Source organism: Cetorhinus maximus, chromosome 17 (genome assembly GCF_964194155.1).
Source record: "Cetorhinus maximus chromosome 17, sCetMax3.hap1.1, whole genome shotgun sequence".
NCBI classification, from domain to species: domain Eukaryota; kingdom Metazoa; phylum Chordata; class Chondrichthyes; order Lamniformes; family Cetorhinidae; genus Cetorhinus; species Cetorhinus maximus.
The window spans coordinates 60,036,123-60,059,830 of NC_135895.1; the positions used below are offsets into that span (position 1 = coordinate 60,036,123).

Consider the following 23,708-nt stretch of genomic DNA (forward strand, 5'->3'; position numbering starts at 1 on the left):
CACGCTGGCTGGCCAGCCAGCTTGAAATCACGGTTGGGGGCCAATTGCAGTCGGCGGTCCGTTCTCCGGCCAATCCCAGACCCGCCAATCGCGCCTGCCTGCTGGCCTAAAAAATCTGCTCCTGGATTTCAATTCGAATTAGGATTATCATGAATTGATGATTGGTTGGAAAGTTGACTATGACTGGTAGAGCGTTGCCTTGGAGAATGCATCAGTGATAGTGACTAACAGTTAACTGCCAAGCATTGTTTGAAATTTAAACCAGGTAGCTTGACCTTGATTGGTCAAGAAATTGCCCTGAGGAATGAGTCAGCAAATGGCTGTCACTTTGGAATGCACTGCCTGGTGGTGTGGTGGAGGCAGGTTCAATCGAGGCATTCAAGAGGGCATTAGGTGATCATTTGACTAGAAATGATGTGCAAGGGTACAGGGAAAAGGCAGGGCAATGGTACTAGGTCATAATGTTCATTTGGAGAGCTGGCGTAGACATGATGGGCTGAATGGCCTCCTTCTGTGCCATTAAAATTCTGTGATTCTGTGATTCACCTATTTTGTTTAGCTGAAACAGGTGCAATGTATGTACATGTTCTTTCTGTCTGCAAAGAACAGGGCCCTGTGTATTAATGTATGTAGTTTCCAGTACATGCAAATGTACCATATTGTGAGCCCGACTGGCAATCTTAAATTGGCTGTCAGCGTAATTTTTAGCACACTGAGGATTATTAGCAAATGTTGTCCAATCGCGGAATCATATCTAATATTGGATATACATGTACACACATGGCAACGCCTCTACCAGAGTCCACTTGCCAAACAATCAGCACTCTCTTCTCAAGCAGTATAAATTGTTTTCCCGTTATATTGGTATTTCTGTGGTGTCCTCACGACTGCAAGATGAAAAGCTGCAACATGTCTCTTTTTTCAGCAATACTTAAGTTTGTTATTTAGTGCACTGGGGTGTGCATAGTGTGTAAATTCTTTAATGAATGAGATGCTTTGATCACCTTTAAAATTTAGATTCTGTTGGTAGTTCATTTGTTGCTATTGCTTTGGGTAACCAAACTCATCATTGATTACTTTGACTGTCTCCAGCAATGCAATGGTTAATCAGGGTCTAATGCAGTCAGTTCCATGTGAATACCTGCATCTACTGCTAGAAAGGTAATAAAATATGTTAAAATTCAACATAACTAGCATTGTTATTATAAAATAATCAAATAAATCTGGAAATGTTCAAATTGCAGGAAATATAATGCCTGAGTTGTCCATGTGGCAGAATTAAGGTAGTTTTGAAAGCAGATCCTTTCTGACATAATTAAACCTGACCCTATATATATTAAAAAATTCAGTCAATGCCACTTTGTCTTCAGCTGGAGACTTTTTGTAGAAATATTACTGAAACCCTCCAAATAAAATAGGGCTTTTGAAAAAAATATTGCATTTGAAGCAAAATGAAATTTGCACTCACATAGCGCTCCCAGTCAATTTCTGCGTAAAATCCATTTGGAGCACCATTACTTTTCTTCTGAAAATGGTTAGAAATAAAAAAAAATTACTAATGCTGTTTAAAATATTTACATTTTTAATAGAAAATATTTGTTAAAACTATACACATATTTCATTCAGTGACTGTCCAGTTTTGTCACCCATGAGGTACAAGAGAATACATTGGCAACTTTAGGATTGTCAGTATGGCTGTAGGTGAGGAACTACACCATATTTACTGGTCAGGATAATTTGATGAGACCCTAGGGTTTGTCTGATCCATGACATTCCCAAGGATTCTGCCTATCTATTGGTTATTGTCCTTTTTTTGGGGCACTTGAGGGAGTCATTAGCCAATAGCTCCCTTTTGACCTTGGGGGCAAGTTTGTTTGTGTTGGCTGTTAGAAAAGGGCTCCAATCTGCCTTGTACCTTTATGCTTGAACTCATAAACTGCTCACTCATTAGTGATAAATGTCTCACTGATGATGTTTGATGTCAGAAGGGCCATATTTCACTATAGACAGGGCATTCATCTTCTGGCAGCTAACAGTGACAGTTGTGCTAGACTATTTACTGCAGGTGAGGTTCATTTTCCAGTAGGCACTGGACTGAGTCCACAGAAATTGTAATGTTCTTCACTCTCTCTATGGCTACCATGACTGGTTGAATGCGTACAGTAATGAACTTTTCTGGGCGAAAGTCTTCCAACTGTGATTCCCCGAGATGACTGGAATTTGGGAGTATACATGAAGTATGGTTTCTTTGATGTACTATCTTGTTCATTCTGCTACAGATGGTAGTTGGAAGGGTATTTTTCCCTTCTTTGTATCTGCCACCTCAAAATCCCATTTCCAGGGAATTTTGAAGCAACACAAAAAGATGCTATGATTAAGTTAGAGGAAATAATTCCTTTAACATCACTTTCTGTGGAAGGCATACAGCAGGAAAATCATATTCATTCCTCAGGATTATTTCAGTGAGGAGCAGTTATATACGTGAGAACGTTTTTTTAAAAATTGAAACAACCATTAGACCCAGCAAACCCACTCATTTTTGAAAGATCTACAACACAACTTGCCTTTTGCCCTTATTCTCAATTCCTAGCTTTTTCCAAAGCATGCATAACTGTCTCTTCAACTCATATATACTTGATTGTTTTTTAAAGCTTTTCAACAAATCTATTATTCAGTTTGGATGAAAAGATCCAACCGCCTTCCCTTTTCAATCTTAAATTCCTAAGTTTTTAGCTTCATCATCAGACATGGGATTACATGTACATATTCATTCTGTTGATAGAATCACTAAACAGATTGAGTTGCCAGATGTATTCACACCACAATTAATATTAATCAACAATGTTTAAAAACATATTTGACACCGTCAGGGCAGCTGCTGTTAAAAACTATTTGTTGATCAATATTTTTCAAGTTCGGTGTAATTGTAAGGTAAAGCACTTATTTTTTCCTGCTCTCTTGTCACACACCAATTGCCGCCAAGAGAATGAACTGCTCCCAGGTTTGTGCCAGAGATATCAAGAAAATGACTACTAGACCAAATCTTAAATGAAGCTAAACACAGTTTGTCTTCGATGTGAATTAAGCATAACTTATTTTAAGTTCAAGAAGATGATGACAGGAGCAAATCAACAACATAGGCACAATCTCAAAGTGAATGTCAAACATTATGAATCATTCTGTCATTTATTATCATACTTAATATTATTAACCCCTGAAATACCTCTTATTTCCTACCTTTGTAAACTTGATGTCATCCATAACTCTGCTGTCCATATCCTAACTCATAGCAAATCCCATTCACCATCACTGCTGTGCTCACAAGTCTACTTTATTGATTCCTGGTTAAGCAATGCCTTAACTTTAAAATTTGCATCTTTGTGCTCAAATCCCTCCATGGGTTCACCCTTCCCCACCTGTAACCCCCAGCCCTATAACTCTTCAAGGTATCTGCGCTCCTCCATTCTGGCTTCCTGAGCATCCCTGCTTTTAATCTGTCCACTATTGGCAGTCAGGCCTTCAGCTGCCTAGGCTCTAAAAGGTCTGGAATTCCTTCTGTAAACTTCTTCATCCTTGCGCTGCTCTTTCCTCCTTTAAGACACTCCATAAAATCTCACTCTCTTTGACCAAATTTAAACTGGTATTTTATCCATGGCAGGGGAAGGCTCATGCCATGTGGGAAGCCCAGCAGCTTTAGCCGCGCAGGCTGGTGCTGGGCAAGTGCGGGTAGGGACCTCCTTTGCAGGCCCTCTTGACCGATTGGAGACACCTCCCACAAAGGTCATCCCCGCTCTCTAACCTGGTCCCCCACCCCCTTCCCACTCAACTTCCTCATTGAGAAGCCCAACCCCAGACCTACTTGGGTTCCTTGGCATGGTGGGACTGTCTGTAGTCCCAGCAGTTGTCAACATTCCCACTGGCACTGCGGGAACTACAGAGCTGTCGGCTATCCCATTGGCTGATAGCTCTCTAACATGATTTCCTCCCAAGAAAGAGATGCAAGTCTTGCCTTAAAGCATTTAATTCTGCTATTAGCCTTAAATTGCTGCTGGGCAGTAGTTGGAATCGTGAGCAGGCTCCCCACTGACTTTTTTGCCAAGGCTACGGGGATCATAGGACCCTGTAAAATCCAGCCCCTTATGTGACTTGGTGTCAAGGTTTGTTTAATAATGCTCTTGTGAAGTAACTTGGGATGCTTAAAAGCACAAAGGTAAACACAAATGGTTGTTGTTGTTGATCATGTGTTTTCAGTTCACTGTTGTTTTACTTTATGTTCACAAGTATTCCCCATATTGCTACGAGGATATTTTGTCATAGCTTTAACTTGTCCTTGTCAACAGTATTGATACTGGAGAACTGGAATGATATCCTAGTCTTACTGAACACTTGTGCTGAGCATCCTGGATAACTGAGTGAAGGCTCCCTATGTACCCTACTGTCTCAAAAAATCAGAGGTGTATGCAGAGGTGACAGGACAACCCTGCATTTAGCCCTTACTAAAAGTTTGGTTCTTCCTTAAAATAATAAAGGTTACCCATGCTCATTCTCCACAAACAATGTTGGGTGTGATCACACACCTTTAATAGCAAGTTTATTTTGCAGAACATTTCCAGTGGAAGCAATCCTACAATCTGGTGAGACTGCTGGTGCTCAAAGCCTGGTGTCAACTCTGAGCATAAGCAGTAACACGAGCAATTGCACCTATTGTAATATGAATAGGAGGGAGTCATTAATATAAGCTTTGTTAAAATAATATTGGTCTGATCAAGTATTTATTTAACCTGCACATTAACCAGTCAGTAGTTAAATGTTCTGTATACTTACAGTTCCATCTCGGTCTGGTGAACCCCTGTATGGAAACAGAGAACATTGCTTTTTAAACAAGAATGGTTGTAAGAAAAGCAGAATTAATGATGATTGATATATATATAGGACAACTATAAACTATTTCACGTTCTTCTGTACTTATACCAGTGGGTACCACCAGCAGTAGGCAGACTTCTGCCTTCAGGTATACTAAATAATTAGCTAGATTTTTGGGCATAAATTTGGGTGGAAAAGCTGTAGCATTTGACTATTTCACATACGTATTTTGATCAAGTTCTCTTTAGGGCATGCCAGCTATCTTTCACCAATGGGGGAACTAGGTGATGCAATTGATAGGCAGTCTTTTCATTTTCTTCAGCCTAGGTTTGTTCCTGGATAGAATGAAGGGGTGTAATTCATTCCTCTCTCAGCTGCAAAATTCCATGGATGGAGTTTGGCACAGTCTCACCCAGTTCTTATTGAAAGGAGCTGGGAACCATACCCACTTAGCACGGGTTGACTAAAAGCTTTATTTCCCATTTTAAAATTATTTTGCAGAATTTAATGACCGTCAATCATGTGATTTTGTTGTGGGTGATTTTATGAAACTTCAGTTAACAGGAACAAAAATACCCATCAACAACCCCTCTCTTGTGATAGTGCTCATTTCTCACTTTCACGAGTAATCAGTGATTTAACAAGTGTAACAGATGAGAAGTTCTTATTCAGCTTTGCAGTGCAATACTTCTGTCTAATGGCTCTACATAATTGGAAAAAATGTTGACATGCCTACAGAATCAGGTTTCACAAAAATTAAATTGAGACCTGAATATTCTCCCAATTTAAAGAGATATCACTTATAAGACAACAGGATGTACTCCGTCACTCATACACTATATTTGCAGCCTCCTCATGTAAGCCCAGTTTAGTCGCATTTTGTTTGAACTGGATCCAAAGACAGAGTACGTGATTAATTATTAAATATAAGTGTTAGATTAAAGTGTCAGTGTAACCTATAGTGAGGCCACCCTGTGAGATTGTAGCCCACCACCTCTCCTAGGTATGATCTTCCTTTGCTGTTAGGGTCCTGTACCAGGATCCAATGGCCATACATCAAGCCCCTCTTCTTCAGTGGGTTTCTTCATTCCTCAATGAGGGCTGATTGACGTGGTATATCGCGGTCTGCTTCCACCATATAAGTAGAGGATCTCAATGTAAACCTCATGGGATCTGTCTCTATGTTATCTGTACTAAGTTAGATATTGATACTGATGAGGGCTCTGGTCAAACACAAGTATCCGAAGTTTATTCCTAGCAACAACTATATATAGCTCAGCACAGGCCTTGATCTGGCCTGAGTCCTAACAGTTACATAGGCTGACTACTTGACTGTATGCCTGACTCATAAGATGCACATAGAGTCTTGTTGACACAGGGTCACACAGGCAATAGTGAGCATCTAACATGGAGGCTATACTTTTATACTCCAGCCTCACACATGGTGATGTCACAGAGATGTCACTATACAGCTTCTTAAAGGTACATGTCATTGTCTGCACTGGCATGCAAACAATATCACAACAGATGCTTTGCTGAATGATCAACATGTATTATTTCTAGCCCCTGGTGAATCTTTCTTTACAAAATGCAGATTAGCAAAGCAAATTCTTTCCATTCACCATTTGCAGCTGGGTTTTGGCTAATTTTCATAGACACATTTTACAATGGCACCAAGATTTAGAGTAATAGTTAACTGAAGAAAAGTCTGTCACTGGATTCTGTTAGTCTTGTACCCCTCTATATGTCCATCAACTTTTCATTAAATTTAACAGCCGGAAGAATATTAATATTAAGAATATTAATCTTAAAGGTGGTATCTCAAATTGGAGAAGTCAAAGGATGTAAAAATAGGAGCGTTGTTCTTGTGCATTGGGGGCATTCTTCATATTGTTGGAGAAGAATTAATTAACTTTTATTGTGTGTTTGGTCTATGCTGATAGGAGTAATGTACTTGATGCTGAAATTGGAGGCAGAATTTTCAAGGGCCCTTGGTGGCAGGGGAATGGGGGGTGCGTTGCCAAAACATGTATGTACATGTTCATATACCCTGAAAGGGCAAGGTATCTCAAAAATTTGAGCAACAGGTGAAGCCAGCTGTTTCACGCTGCTACTAATCAGTAGCAACATGAGTGGTATTCGCCACTCACAGGATGCTGCTGCTGTCAAGCCCAAAAGATGTTCTGCCTATCATACAAATGAGTAATGTGGTGTATGAATTTTAGTGCCAGTGTGATGCTAGGTATGTAGGCCGTATGTCCCAAACACTGCCGGATCGTATCAAACAGCATGTACCTTTTCGTAATGGGCAGGGTACAGACTGTACCCAACCAGCCCACGTTTGCAAAACTTAAAACATAGGCCAGGATTTTCCCGTCGGCAATTTGGGGACGGGGCCCGCTCGCCGATGGGAAAATGGTGCGGGATGACGTCAGGAGGAACTGCCAACGTCATCCCGGTCCCTTTAAATTTTCAGGAAGGCGGGTGGACAGCGAAATCAGCTGTCCGCCCGCCGACCTGTCAATGGCCAATTGAGGCCATTGACAGGATAATTAAGATTGTTAAAGACCCTGCCTGTCCAACCTTAAGGTTGGTGGGCAGGCCAGGAGCCCCAGCGGGCTTATGATAATACATGAAACCTCATCCACCTGCAGGATGAGGTTTCATGTCCGTTTTTAAAAAGTTTCAGAAAGTTTATGTGTTTCTTATTAACATGTCCCTTCTCGTGTGACATTGTCAGATGAGGGGGACATGTTAATAATTTTAATATTTTTCTATTTTTGGAGCTTTTTTTACCTGTCAGTAATCTCCCTGAGACAGCACTTAGTCTCAGGGAGCTGTGTGCGCATGCACGAAAGAGCGCACTTTAACAGTTGGAGAATCCTTCCCCCCACCGCACAGGAAGCGCATAGCGCTTCCCGTCGGGCAGCCCGCTGGGCAGGCCTTAATTGGCCCGCCCACTCAAAATGGCGGGAGGGCCCCGTTTCGGCGGTGAAGTTCGGCTGCCCACCCACCGCCAAGCTGGTGGGGCCCACCTGCCAACTAAGGGCAAAATTCTGCCCATAGTGGCCAACATTAATTATGATTCCGTGATTGGACAACATTTGCTGAATAATCCTCAGTGTGCTAAGAATTACAGTGACAATCAATTTAAGATTGTCAGTCAGGCTCGCAGTGTGGCACATTTGCATGTACTGGAAGCTACATATATTAATACATAGGGCCCTGTTCTTTGCAGACAGAAAGAACATGTACACACATTGTGCCTGTTTCAGCTAAACAAAATAAGTGACAGCTATTCACTGACTCATGCCTCAGGCCAAGGCCTTAGCCAATCAGGGTCAAGCTGCCTGGTTTAAATTTCAAACAATGCTTGGCAGTTAACGGTCAGTCACCATCAGTGGTGCATTCTCCATGGTAAAGCCACTTGCCAACCAATCAGCACTCTCTTCCCCAACAGTATAAATTGTTGTTTTCCCCTTATATTGGTTTCCTTGCGAGTGTCTTGATGAGTGCAAGATGAAAAGCTTAGACATGTCTTTTTTCAGCAATACTCAAGTTCTATACTACCAAGTGACTATTTGCTGGGTATCTCCTTCTGGCCCTGTCTGCCGCTGTGAGTTTGTTTTGACCGGCAAGGAAGCCAACCCTGCTCCCCTGTTTCAGGTGGCAGATTAAAATGGCTGATCAGGCCCAAATGACATAATCAGGGCCCGATGTGCATATTTGAAGAGCGCCCATTGGCTTGAGGGCAAGCAGCCTTGCCACCTGCAGCTTAAATTGCAGTCAGTGAGATGGAATCAATTGAGGAAGCATAAGCGCTCCACTCTATTTTAACTTACACATCTGGTACTCGGCAATCAATAATGTAAAAAAAATCTAATTGTTTGAAGTTGTTTCCATAATAATGAGGTATTTTCTGAACCCATTTATTTTGCACTTAAGTTTGGTACTGATTACCACCCTGTCTTCCTGATATGAAAGGTGGCTTTGAAGTCCAAAAACCTAAAATTGTGAAGTTTCCAGGATCAACCCATATTGGGCATCAGCAAATCCAACTGTAGCACTGATAATCTCATTTGATTCCTCCTGGAAAGTGCACAACGTGTTTAAACAATACATAAGGAAAGGATCAACCTTGCTTTAATGTCTGTCAAAGCTGAATAACCTTCAAACATCCACTAGCTAGGCTAATACCATTTGGATGAAATAATGGCGAGCTGTTAGCACTTTCCAACTGTAACTTTGCATGCGTCACTTATCATACTGCCAGTGAGGAATATATATTGCATAGACTGTACACATGCATGGCACCTGCATCACAGCACAAAATTACTTCAGCTCTTCACAAGCTACAGTGCCAATGATTAGTCAGTAGCTTAAAAATCTTAATGCAAAAAGTACCTCAGTGCAGGTTCTCAGAGAAGTCAGACCAGGGAGACAGGTAATAGCCATAATTGATTCTTAGTGTTTTCTTGACGTTCATAACCACTCAACCTCTATTGTGATTTATGGCGTCATCAAAATCCTGTGATTTGTTTAGAGCCTCAAGATTTCTGACAAAGAATCTATTATTTGCCAAACTTTGCAGATTGAGGAGATGGTATTGATCAAAGAGTCATTTTAACACATTGGGTACAATCAACATTTTGTTATTTACTTACTATCCAGCATCAATAATTGTCATCAACACACAAGTTTGTTCCAAACTTATCTATGGTTTTTGTGGTTACTGAGAAGGCTGAGGTGCTTGTTTAGAAGATGTAAACAGTATCATATTGTACTTTGAAGAATTCCTTTGTGTAGAAGTCACAAAATGAAAATGTTCTATAAAATGGGGATATTTTTGAACGACATATTTTGTACTTGCACCCCCTTGAGTAAGTTCACATTTCCCCACTGGTAATACGTTGAGTTGGTGTCCAGGGGATTCCCATAATTCTGACAAGACCAAGGATAGCTGTGTCAACTTCTATGCAACACAAGAATGAGGTCAATATAAAAACTCCCCTACAGTACCTTCTGTGGCGTCAGCCAGAAAGATTGACATTAGCAAAAGCAACTGGCTGAACAGCTGATGCCACCGTTCTGCTTCTAATTCAAATACTCTAGAGTACCCCAATTCACTTTTTAAAAGCTAATTTTTGTCTTTCTTTCCTGCATGATAAGTGAGGGTAATTTGTTTCACAGAATTAAGTACAATATTGCATTAATTTTGTGAGAAGACAAACCATGTGCATTTGAATATTGCAGCTGGTTTATTAAGATTGTGCATCACCTGGGACAATGTTAGTAATTATTTTTTACCAATTAGTGATTGTAATCAAAATGATTTCATGTGACAGCTAAGACTTACAAATATATAATTTTTTTTAAATTATGAATGTAACCTATTTTCCAGCAGATGTAACTAGACCACAAAGAGTTCAAATATTAATCATATACATGGATATGTGAAAAGAGTTTGAACAATCTTAGTTCAGTTACTGGTGCAAATGGCTCTATGGATCCAAGGATGTTCGAGTAGCCAAAATGCTTGTGGGGAGATTCTGGGTGACAACGACATTTATTGGATTTCTATCCATTTGTGGTTGAGTATTCCAAGTATCAAACATTCTGTCGTCTACATTTTCTGTATTTGTTGATTTACAATCACATTAATTATGTAGTATATTGGGCAAACTGGCTGTTTTGCAATTATAGTATTGTTCTGCTTTGGGTGGCTGACACTGTCTTTTGGAAGCCAGGTACCTTCATCCCACACAAAGATGTTGAAGAATATCTTCCTAATGAGAACAAGTGCATGGCAAATAACCATTCCTAATTTTGTACTAATTAGCATGAACTGACAATCTCACTCAGAGAAAATTCAAGATGTGAAAAATGTCAGACTGGTGCAGGTGGGCATGCTGTTATGAGCCTGGGGACTGGAGCCAACATTCATTGCTGGGTAGAATAGAGGGTGCTTTATTGTGCATTCCTCTCCTGACTGGTCAAAACAAAAATGAATACCATTTGCCTTCACTGGCAACAGTCAACTTAATAGCCACAAAATTCACATATTGCAAAATAATTTGGTGCATTATGTGGTACAAAATGACAGTATTAAATGAAGTTAAATTCATTTAATAATATCAATCTTTGGATTGGCGTGAAGTAGGCTGATCTGATGACAGAACACTGGTAATAGCAGATGGAACCTCATTAAATCTCACAGCAAAACAGAAAGGTTTACTGCAACTACATTTTGCTTCAGGATAGACTTCAAAGGCATTACTGTCTTCATTTAAAAAGGAAAAAAAGGATTTGCATTTATATACCACCTTTCCAGACCTCAGAATGTCCCAAAGTGCTTTCACTGTAATTCCTGACACCAAACGAAAGTTTTATTTGCGCCTGCGCAAGCTGTGTGCATGCGCAAAGAAAGCAGTGATGTCATCAAAACTGTGTCAGGAGTTATAGAAGCTTCTTAAACCAATTTTTAATAAAATCACGACTCCCAGGCCAGAATTTTCCAGCCCTTCCTGCCAGCGGGATCTTCCAGTCCTGCAGGTGTGAATGCAGATTTCAATGGCTCCCTGGCCCTGCTGCAGGGGTGCTGAAAAATTCTGGTCCCAGTGTCTGATCACGCTCTGTCGGCAATCTCTAAAATGTTTTAACTATGTGAATTGGGGAGATCAGAGATACACTCATTATCAACTCAATCTGTAAGCCAATACAATTAGTAAAATACAATAACTACATTTCACACCAGTCTATAGATTTAGCTTTGAGGTTATTTTTGAGCTCAGTAATTTTTAAAAAGTTTTGCTGTCTCACTCATTTTCATCAATGACTTGCAGGCCAATTTAACAAATTGTCTCCCCAAGTACATTCCCATCCAGAATTACGCACTATATTTACAAATGTATAGAGATATGTGTATAACGCTGATATGAGTTCAGGCTGAAAAAGACTATGCCAGGACTATACTGATCTGGCTTTGTTCAACTAAGGTTTAAATAGCAATGCATGAAAACAAGTTAATCTGCATTTTCACCTGTCGCTATTTCTATAATAATTCTGCATTTTTTTCTGAGCAGTTTTTGGCTCAGTATTCTTTGTTTACGCCATCCATGGCTACTTCTAGTTTCAATGACATTGTGAATCGCTCCAAGTTAAAAATTATCCATACTTCATTTTTAAAATTTTTAAAAGAATGAGAGAATCACCTCCCTAATCCAGCCAGCCAGGGTGACATTGACTATGGTGTCCCTCATTGTATCTGCACATGTGCAGGAAGTGCTCCCCTTTAGTGTTGCGTCAAATTGGCACCTGAGCTTGCCCCAAAAAGGAAAAAAAAAAATTAATTCAGAAGAATTGCGTCTAAAGAATCAGCTTTAAAGACCAGCAAAGGTTAGGAATCAACATTTTTGTGACACTAATGCATAGCGCTGAAATGGAGAAGTCAGCAGCTCGTCGATCCAAGCAGCCATTGTTCAAAATTTTTTCAAGGCTGAGCGCAAGCGCCATTGCAGCTGGAGCTCACCAAAACAGGCAAGTGCGGTAAACCCTTTGTCTAAAAATGAATGGCAGCGTCAGATTGAATTTCAGCAACTTCTTAAAGTTGAACATACACTTCAAAATTTTTAACCATGGAGCAGAAATCCACTCTTTCAAATCAACTTGGACTTATCCAAGGCCCAGATCAATCACATAATTGAGGACTTTGGAGAAAAAGATTCCTTAGATACATGATTGCTTCAGGTCTGGATAAGAAGACAGAAGCTGAACAAGTTAACATACTGCTTTAATCAGTAGGCCCAATAGTGAACAATATTATTCCTGGACAAAGAATCAATGAATCATCTGCTAAATTTGAAGAAGTACTAAAATCATTCAATGTTTACTTTAACTTAAGAAATACCAAAATCCTCAAAAGGGCTAAATTTATTAAGCGTGACCATCAGTCAGGAGAACCTGTGGACTCATTCATTAATGATCTGTACAGCATGGCTGAAAGCTGCAAATATGGAGACTTAAAGTCTGAACTTATCAGGAATAGAATAGTTGTAGGAGCAGTGGACAACACCCTCTCCAACATGCTGCAAGTAAAGGGAGATACCCTCAAGAAAGCTACCCAGATTGTTAGGCAGTCTGAACTCCATGTGCAGCGCAGGTCCATTATAAGAGGAGAAAGTAAACCGTAGTACAAAGGAAACCCCACAGTCCAGTTAGTTAAACAGCACAGAAACAGGGGCACTCCAGGCCAAGGGAAATAATAGCCTAACTGACCATTAGAGCAACCATGCCAGCGCAGTGAAGCAAAGCGCCCCCACAGGCAAGATCAATGTCCTGCAATGCATTCAATGTAACGGAATTGGACACTTCGGCAAGCTATGCAAGAACAAAACATTTAAATGCACAAAAGACCTAACGATGATTCATGAGGTCGAGACTTCATATCAAGAGGACACAGTCATGCTTCTTGAGTGAGGTCAAAGATCCTGGATTTGTACATTTTGGTTAATGGCCATCTCACAAACTTCAAACTGGACACAGGAGCCAGTGTTACAGTCCTATCAGACAAAGAACCATGGCTGAGACACCTCTGTTTTCAAACAACAGACACATCACTCTCTATAGGCCCGGAGGAATCCAACTTCCAGTCATAGGCATGATTCTGGAGCCACTAATGTATGGCAGCAAACAAATCTTCAAGCTGACATGCGTCATCCATAACCAGCCTTCTTCTCTCTTAAGCAGAGATGCCTGTGTAGCCCTGAATCTCCTCAAATTGGCAGACGATGTCAAGATAACCACTGTCATAAATTATACAGAACTGCAAGTTCCCAAGAGCTCAAACAAGAAAGAGTATCCTGACTGGGACTTCAGCTCTGAGCTGTCTTCGTTCTTTGCAGAGCAGGTTTATCCATTTTGGTTACAGGTGCCAGAAAGCCCTCATTGGTCAGACCAGTCAACCACTCAGATTGTTACCACAACACCTCCAGCGGAGGTTCGAGAAGAGAGCAACCAACAACCAGAAGAGGCTCAGCCTCCGGCTCCGACGACTGTTGATGAGGTCGACACTGACCACAGAGCAAACGCTGCAGCCCCCAGCCAGCAGGACAGAGACACAGATGATGCTGGAACCAAGCAGCAGCCATCCATTACCAACAGCACAGCACACAGCCAAACACAACCGTGAGCTTACTAAAAAACCACACCCCCATCACAGGAAAAGCCATCTTCTGTAACAAAGATGTGTGATGACCCACACGATGAAAGATGAAGAGGAAAAAATGACATAAAGATGATCACGTTTGTCCACCCCACAAGAATCGGGATGGCACAGCAACCACGTACCACCACAACTACTGAATTGACTAAGAGCGGTTCAATACCAAGAAATAGAAAAAGAGGATAAAAAGATACCCAGATGCCAGAATAACCTGCAAATCAACAGAGTTTACCTGCAATGACAGAGCTTACCATTCCTCCGACAATAGTACGATTGAGATATGGAAGGGTTATAAGGCCTCCAGACCGCCTGAACCTATGAACTCAGAGATTTGAATGGGAAAGATTGGGTAGTAATAATGATGTAAATACATGGGGCAAACTAGGGTAACTTGAAATACATTGGATAAAGACTTGGGGGAGGTGTAGTATAAGGGCCTGGCATATACAGGGTGAAATGAGACCTAGTAGTTTAACATCCACACGGTGATGTAAGAGAACACATGACCCATACCTAGGGGTCAGTCAAGTGTTGGACAGAGCCGTGTGCATAAGCAAGCATGGAGACAGCTCCTAGCTTGAACCCTTTGCCGTACATATGTACATAGTTCTTGTAGTTAATAAATACATACAGTTAACTTACTTAAGACTACAAAGACTTCATTCAGGCCTACCAAACAGTATCCAACACCCTACAACAATAATAATGACCAGATAATCTGTCTTTGTGAAGTTAATTGTTGACAAGGGGGTATATGCCCTGCTCTCCTTCAAAACAGTATTGTGGTATATTTTACTACCACCTAAGACAGCAGACATGCCCTCAGTTAAATGTCTAATTTAAAAGACAGCACCTCCTACAGTGCAACACTCTCTCAGTACTGCATTGAGTATCAGCACAGATTTTTGTGCCCATGTCTCTAGAGTGGCATTTTGGACCAACAACTTTCTGACCTGGAGACAAGACAGTGTTGCCAACTGAGCCACAGCCTAAATCCAGCAACTCCGTTAGGTAGACAGCATGGAATGCTTTGTCACATGAGACATTTGAGGTAAAGATAATTGCATAATTTACAGCGGAGTAGTTAAATTTTGAAGATGAGGAAAACACAAAATTAGGAAGATCATGGGGCTGTTACATTAGTATTGGACTACTCTAGCAAATAGAGAACAGAGAAATGTGGTAAAAAGTTTTCTTCTGTGCTGCAAACACATATGGTTCTACAGTCACCATTCTGACTCTGAAATATGTCATTGCCCCTTTACTGTCACTGGGTCAAAATCCTGGAAGTCCCTCTATTAAAGAGCACAGTGGGTGTACCTACACCACAAGAACTGCAGCAGTTCAGGAAGGTGGTTCATCATCACCTTCTCAAAGGCCCTGTCAGTGATACCACATTCCATGAATGAATAAAAAAAATGTCAGTCCACCTATTTCGCCTTCTGGAGGGAAGTTCTTTATGATCTCTGATCATCAAAAAAGTAATGAGACTGAACTCTAAAATGCTCATAGCCAACCATTTGTCTCCTGCCCACTCAAACCTGATGTCACACCAGTCCAGCTGCAAATGCACAGAACTGGTGCTATCTTTTCTCAATATCATTTCCAGTGCTAATGGCAAGGCTTGCAGACTCTCCATACAGTAGGTGGGAACCTTCATGAGGACAGGAGCTTCTTCCTGCTATATAGAGAGACAAGAGTAACCCACTTGTTGCTGGGAGTAGTATTTGGAGGACTGAACAGAGGCAATGCGGTAGCAGGAAGTTGGAAGTGGGAAGTGACTGTTGAGGCAGCATCTGGGTAAATGATGAGCTGATTGGTTTATTGATAATCTTGATGCCAATTTGTTTTATCCTTTTTTTTTGGATTAAAAATCTATTAATTGCATATAAGTCCTGTATATAACTTTGTTGACAGCTGGAGATGTTCCAAAAGTTAGAAAAGAAAGCTGTGAATTGTGGCTTAAAATCAATTGAGAGTACACAGGTCTTCAGTTAATGTATTGCTTCAATTGGCCTGTAATGTAGATAAGGCAGATTGTGCAGCAATTAAACCTATAGCAATTTACTTTCCAGAGCAGCCAACAATCTGAACGTTTACTTCAGGATTGTATCTGCTGGGCCCTCCTGCACAACTTCACTGGACAGATTACGTGGGACCAGCTAGAAGGACAGTACCTCACTTCCTGCTACCATTTCTTATGTTCTTATGTTTTTACAAGGAGCCCATGGGGCTCCAGGCACACTTGGGAAAGAATGAATTCAAGTACAAAGTATTTTGATTTCAAAACAGTAGGATTGCAAGTAGGTGGAAAAGTGCATTTGGAATTTAGAAGCAAAAAAATATATAAGTAAGTAACAGGGATAAAAATCACGGTAACCTGAGGTTATGTGACATATTTCCACTCACATCTGGAGCTATCTAATATTAAGTATTAAAATAAAAATCCAATCAAAATAAAACTACGGAAGAAAATTGTTTATGTGCCTCACTGAACTAGACCGCTGATTAATTTGTACTAAATTTCCAGAAAGATCACTGTTGGATGCTGAATGCCCCATATTATCATCACTTCAGGTGCTGGCAGACAAATCCTACTCTTAACTAGCCTGCTCAGTTTTGTTAGTCAATTGAGAAACATAAAAGATCTAGGCTAGTTTCATAGGGCATAATCAGTGTTAAAAAAGAGAGGTGGTGAGGTAAATCATGGCAGGTGTAGACAACACCAAGCTTAGGTTTCAAAAGTCTGCATGATTGCAGAAGGAAGATTAAGGAAAAAGCTTTTATTAAATTTGTTATTAATGTTTTGTTTTTTATTAAATGTGCATGAATAATCTCAGAAGGATTCTGTTTAGACCATATTAAGTCTTCATCAGCAGATAATGAAACAGCAATGTCTTGCCAGCTATTCATAGTTAGTATATGATGTACCACCAAGGAGTAGTTTGTTTGCCATTCGTAATGATTTAACTCTGCAGCCACATATTATTCATTAATTGGGCCTAATACTTGCAGCCAAAGGGCTGCTTTTAACTGTTGACACTGGTGATAAAATGCAATAATAGTGGATCAGCCATTATTTTCTACATCCTGCCAGATCTTCCTTCCCATTGAAGTGAGGTCAAGCAGTCAATCTGCTCCATCTGCTGCCTGCCACCACCAAAAGATTAAAATCAGAACTCAAGTCTTTTTTTTATATAACTGGAAAGCTATTCTGAATGGTAAAGTTCAGGGCATAACCAAGATTAGGAAGAGTAAAAAGAATCTCAACATCACCAGTCAAAATCATGGAAAATCCTATAATCCCATGTAATAAAAACAGAATCTGATTCATTAATTAACATTAAACATATAATACTAATTATGAATGGCTGGAATTGCAGAATGTGATTCCCAAACACTGATAAAATTCCCAACGCAATAAAAGTTACAATTTGATCACTTGGTCACAGTAAAATAATGGCCCTGAATTGGTTAGAAATGAAAAATTAGTATCAAATTACATGTTGATTTATTGTACCTTCCCTTCTACTTTCATCTGGATTTGGTCCTTGCCCTAGATTATTAATTTGAAAAAGGGTATTTATCCAATAAACATAAAATTTGGCTCTTTTTTACTGGGAGCAGCAGTCACTGAATATTACAATAATTGCACTGTCACGAGCCATGAAGTGTGTAATGATAGGTTGAATTTCTCAGTTGCTTTGGCTGGGTGATACTGGGTTACAAAGGATGCATAGGACTCATAAGTAGGTTCAACATTCATCTTATTGGGCAGTGATCTATTATTCACTTTGTACAGGTATAAGATGCTTTTGCTTAAAATAAGAGCTTAATTTTAATATTATTAAATATGCACACTCTGCTTCCACATTTTCTTGTCAAAGGTACGCTGGCTGACAAACTCATTTTGGGCTGACAGGAAGTTAGCATTTAAAAATTTACTTTTTGCATTCCAGCACACATGGAAGTGTACTTTATCTTTGGCTTTTACAATGATTTTTTTTGGGAATAGGCATTCTCCTGTTGTGTCACTTGAAGGGTAGGAAAGGTTGAAAAGAAAGGATGGCAGACATCTGCCTTTATTCCCACAGTTATATCTTTGGACCCAGTCACCCATACATGAAATCTCTGAAAAAAAAGGGAGGCATCAACAGAATTGTACCATCTGTTTGAAACTGAACCGCAAACAACCTTCATCACAGGGAAGGCGCTGCCAATGACAGTGAATATCATCACTGTCTTCCACTTCCTGACTTCAGACTCATTCCAAGCTAGCACAAGGTACATCAGAAACATACGTCACTCTCTAATTCGCAGGTGAATTAAGCTGATGGCCGATGAATTATTCACTAGGGCAAACAATCTCATCACATTTTACACGGAAAAACCAGCAGCAGAATCAAGCAGCAGTGGAATTATTTTCACATTATAGGATTCTTCAAAGTTCAGGACCTTCCTGATTGTATCCATGTGAATCTATGCATCCTACACAAAATGTCATGGCCTTCGTGAACTGCAAGTGATATCACTCCAAAAATATCAAGGTAGTCATGGAACATAAGATCAACATTATGCAAGGGAATTAGGCTTTCCAGGCAGCAGTCAGGTTGCCTTTGTTTAAAGGCAGTTCTTGGTACAAAATTTTATTGATGGAGAAAGAAGATTGCAGAATGATTCCTAAGCAACCTACACTACCCTCTTCACCTTGGCTCCTATTACCACTGAAACATCCACGAACAGCAGCCAATTCCAAATACAGTAAGACCCATGCAGGCACCAGGGTCACTGAAGGATGTAGGCGTCGTGGGAGCTGCCTGGGTACCTTGCACAGACTTGTAGAATCTGCATCCTGTGATCACACACTATCTGCACGTTCATGGAGTGGAAGCCCTTCCTGTTGACTAAGGCACCCGGCTCACCCACTGGTGCCTTGATGGCCACATATGTGCAGTTTATTGCACCCTGGACACGGGGGAATCCGGCAATGGCCACGAAGCCTCGGGCTCGCTCCGCCTGGCTGGCCTCATCCGTACGGTAATGAATGAAAGTCAATGCACACCTGAACAGAGCGTCTGTCACCAGTTTGATGCAACTATGGATAGCTGATTGGGACACTCCTCACAGACCCCCCACTGACCCTTGGAAAGAGCCAGAGGCATAGAAGTTGAGGGCCGCTGTGACATTCAGAGCCACTGGCATGGGGTGTCCATCCACACAGTCGGAGCTGATCTCAGGCCCAATCCTCTGACAAATGGAGGTCACGGGCTCCCAGGAGAGGTGGAGCCTCCTTCGGCATTGCGCCTCGGACATATTGAGGTAGCTGCATCGCTGCCTTAAACCCTGGCAGCAGGATAGTGGCATCTTCTGCGGCTCCTTCTACCTTGGACTTCCTGCTGGCCCTGCCCTCCTGTGCCTGCGCCTCTCCTCCCATAGGACCCTCCCCTGGAAGCTGTATTAGGAGATGCCTCCAGAGGCCACACTCCCCACTGCCAGGGTTTTGGAAGGCTGACTGATACCTGGGTGGACCCACACAGTCTGAATCCTCCGGGGGCCTGGAAGGCAACTATGAGTCCTGAAATGAAGCCTAGAAATGCTCAGGATACAGCTCTGAAGCAAGGTGAAGCTGTCTAGTTTAAATAAGCTACCAGCAGCACATGGTCTCCACAACTCCTCACAACTCACATTGACAATGCTGCTGACCCGTCTTATCCCGCCCGTGGATGGGCTTTTGCAAATTGTGGCCTGCCCGCCTGCCCGTTTTTCCCATGCGGCGGCCGAGAAATCGCACGAGCTACATAACATCGCCAACTATTGGCGTGTCAAGGGCCTTAACTGGCCTCTTAATTAATGGCGGGTGTGCCTCCGTCTCCCACGCGCACCCGCCGACTGAAATATTGCAAGGGTCTGCGAAAAATTCTGCCCAATGTTTTCTCTCACGCATTTACCTACAGGTTTGTATTTTTATGGATCGGGGTTGGTGAGTGGGGTTTATATGAGCGGGTGTGCAAAGCAGTCTTGAAAAAGCAGCCCAGGACCCCAGCAATTCTTAATCCAGCTCTGCCAGTCACAAATCAAGGTTATGAAAACAGTGAACTTAGACATTTTGAATTCTAAGGGTGGGATTTTCTGGCCCCTCCCCCAGCGGCTGGCGGGATCTTTCGGTCCCGCTAAAGTCAACAGAGATTTGAATGGCTCGCTGCATCTGCATCGCCACAGGGATATCCACTATGGCAGGGCCGGGAAATCCCGGCCTAAAGGTGCTGAGTGTATAGCGTCTTCAATTACTTTAAATTACTTACTTGAATTTTGTATTGAATAGAAGAATCTGGGTGGAGTTAAAATTTCTCGACTGGTGTTAAAATTTCTCGGCTGGTGTAATTTTATTTCAGAGCAACATCAGTAAATGGCAAAGGAGTGAGAAATCTATAGCAAAAGTTTTAATAAAAGTTTATCCTTATGACCTATGAATAAAACACATTTATTAAAGAAATGAAAAAAAACAGATTTTGAAATTAAAGTCAGTACACTCTCTGAATTAAACACCCAGTTCACATGGATTGAAGTCAAGGAGTTTAAAGAGTGACATCATTTCTCACTAATAGAACATTCCAGAAAGCCAGTAAGCAAATACATGGAGGGGGTGCCTTGGAAATGCTGCTGTGCATAGTGAGTTAAAGAATTTTTAAAAATTCTTTCATGGGATGTGAGCATTGCTGGTTAGGCCAACAATTTTTGCCTTTATTTAACTGCCCTTGAGAAGGTGGTGGTGAGCCACCTTCTTGAAACCCTGCCGCCCATCTGGTACACCCACAGTGCTGTTAGGAAGAAAGTTTCAGGATTTCGACTCAGCAACAGTGACGGAATGGAGACATGGTTATAAGTCAAGATGGTTTGTGGCTTGGAGGGAAACTTGCAGGTGGTGGTGTTCCCATGCATTTGCTGCCCTTGTCCCTCTGGGTTGTAAAGGTTGCTGGTTTGGAAGATGCTGGTGAAGGAGTTTTGGTGAGTTGCCGTAATGCATCTTGTATATGGTACACACTGCTACCACTGTGTGGTACTGGAGGGCCTGAATGTTTAATGTGGTGGATGGGGTGCCAATCAAGTGGGCTCCTTTGACCTGGATGGTGTTAAGCTTCTTGAGCGTTGTAGGAGCTGCACTCATCCAGACAAGTGGAAAGTATTCCATCACCCTCCTGACTTGAGCCTTGTAGATGGTGGGCAGGCTTTGGGGAGTCAGGTGCTGAATTACTCACCATAGAATTCCATGCCTCTGACCTGCTCTTGTAGCCACAGTATTTATATGGCTAGTCCAGTTCAGTTTCTGGTCAATGGTAACCCCCAGGATGTTGATAGCGGGGGATTCAGTGATGGTAATGCCATTGAATGTCAAGGGGAGATGGTTAGATTCTCTCCTGTTGGAGATGGTCATTGCCCAGCACTTGTGTGGCACAAATGCTATTTGCCACTTGTCAGCCCAGTGTCCAGGTTTTGCTGCATTTGGGCATGGACTGCTTCCGTATCTGAGGAGTCACAAATGGTGCTGCACATTGTGCGATCATCAGCGAACATCCCCACTTCTGACCTTATGATGGAAGGAAGGTCATTGATGAAGCAGCTGAAGATGGTTGGGCCTAGGACACAACCCTGAGGAACTCCTGCAGTGATGTCCTGGGACTGAGGTGGCTGATTTGCAACAACCACTACCATCTTCCTTTGTGCTAGGTATGGTACAACTAGTGGAGAGTTTCCCCCCTGATTCTCACTGACTCCAGTTTCACTAGGGTTCCTTGATGCCACCCTCAGTCAAATGCTGTCTTCATGTCAAGGGCAGTCACTACCACCTCACCTCTTGACTTCAGCTCTTCTGCCCATGTTTGAAACAAGGTTGTAATTGAATAATTAGCTGAGGAGAAAAAATTGCAGGGCTATGGGGAATGAGTGGTGGAGCAGTACCAGCTTAATTGCTCTTGCAGAGAGCCACATTGACAGCAAACGTTCCTCGGGATAATGTCCTAGGCCGAGCCATCTTCAGCTGCTTCATCAATGACCTTCACTGCATCATAACGTAAGCCGTGTGGCCCTGTTGAAACCTTCCTTAGTTGGTACTTATGGGCAAACAGTCCAGTAAAGAGTCAGTGAAAAAAACAGGCATGGTTATATTTCCTACAAATATGGCGGGTAACAGATGTGAGGAAGTGAGTTTAAATAATACTTACTAGTAATTATTGTAGCAAGTATTTGCTTTAAGTACACATGTCACAAAATGTGTACTTAAATCTTATTATTCTTGTGGTATTCACCAACCAAAGCTGTTATGACATTATCGTCTTTTGAGTGCTTATCACATATGGCTATACAGCAGCACAGCACAGATATAAGATTCGACTTACAATTTAGGATCATAGAATGGTGACATCACTGAAGGAAGTCATTCAGCCGATCAAGTTCATGTGGCTCTCTGCAAGAGCAATTTAGCCAATCCCACTCCCTGGCTCATTCCCTGTAGCCCCGCAATTTTTTTCCTCTGCAGCTAATTATTTAATTTTCTTTAGAAAGTCACGATTGAATCTGCCTCCACCACACCACTCAGGTAGTGAATTCCGTTTCCTAACCATTCAATGGGTAAAAAAAGTTTTTCCTCATGTTGCCTTTAGTTCTTTTGCTGATCATCTTAAGTCTGTGCCCTTAGTTCTTGATCTTTCTGCCAATGACAGTTTCTCTCTACCTACTCTGTTCAGACCATCCATGTTTTTAACACCTTTATCAAATCTCTCTTATTCCAGGGTCCTGTATGCCTTTTTAACTGTTTCTAAACATGCCCTGCCAACTTCAATGATTTGTGCACATATATCCCTAGGTGCTGTGACTCCTGTAAGCCTTTTATAGTTGTATCCTTTATTTTCTGTTGCCTTGTTGTTCCTAACAAAATGTATCCCTTCACACTTCTCTGCATTAAATTTCATCTGCCATGAGCCTGCCTGTTCCAACAGCCGTCGATGAAGCAAATGGATTTATGTGTCCACAGTATCGAATCACTAGATGTTAGTACATAAGCTAGGTACACAACATAATCAGAAAGCCTAACAGCATGTTAACTTTTATCTCAAGGGGTTTAGAATTCAAAAGTGAGGAATTGGTGCTTCAGTTGTACAGGGTCTTAGCCAGACCCCATCTGAAATATTGCACTCAGCTTTTGACACTGCTCCAAAGAGGAGAAAGCATAGATTCACCAGAATGATGCTAGGGATTAAAGAGTTAGTTTATGAAGAGAGCTTGCATAAACTTGGCTTTTAACTCCCTGAGTTTCGAAGTTTGAAGGATTATCTAATTGAGGTGTTAAAAATGACAAAAGCGTTTGGACAAATAGAAGCTTTGCGAGGGAATCAAGAACAAGGGGGAATAAGAGCTAGAACATTCAGTATTCAAATCAGAGGTGAAATTTAATGCCCTCCCCCAAGGCAAGTTTGGAGGCAGGGTGGGCTATGGACCCCATCACCTTCCTGCCTCTGCCCAGGGTGGGAAGGCTTGTGGGTGGCCTTCCTGCCCTGATGCCAACCGAGGTTCTTAAGTGGGCAATGGATGCCAACCCCCAATGCACGACCCCCATCCCGCCCTCACTCAC

The 23,708-nt window shown here is 41.6% G+C and overlaps 1 protein-coding gene across 1 annotated transcript in view; it reads right to left on the reverse strand.

The window, feature by feature from the left end:
• sgip1a (SH3GL interacting endocytic adaptor 1a) overlaps positions 1–23,708 on the reverse strand; it is a 213,855-nt gene that overhangs the window by 119,583 nt on the left and 70,564 nt on the right. Inside the window, exons 3-4 of the mRNA XM_078561770.1 lie at positions 4,825–4,849; positions 1,469–1,525 (exon numbers count right to left, since the gene is read on the reverse strand). Of these exons, the coding sequence (XP_078417896.1) occupies positions 1,469–1,525; positions 4,825–4,849 (82 nt within the window). The remainder of the gene's footprint in view (positions 1–1,468; positions 1,526–4,824; positions 4,850–23,708) is intronic.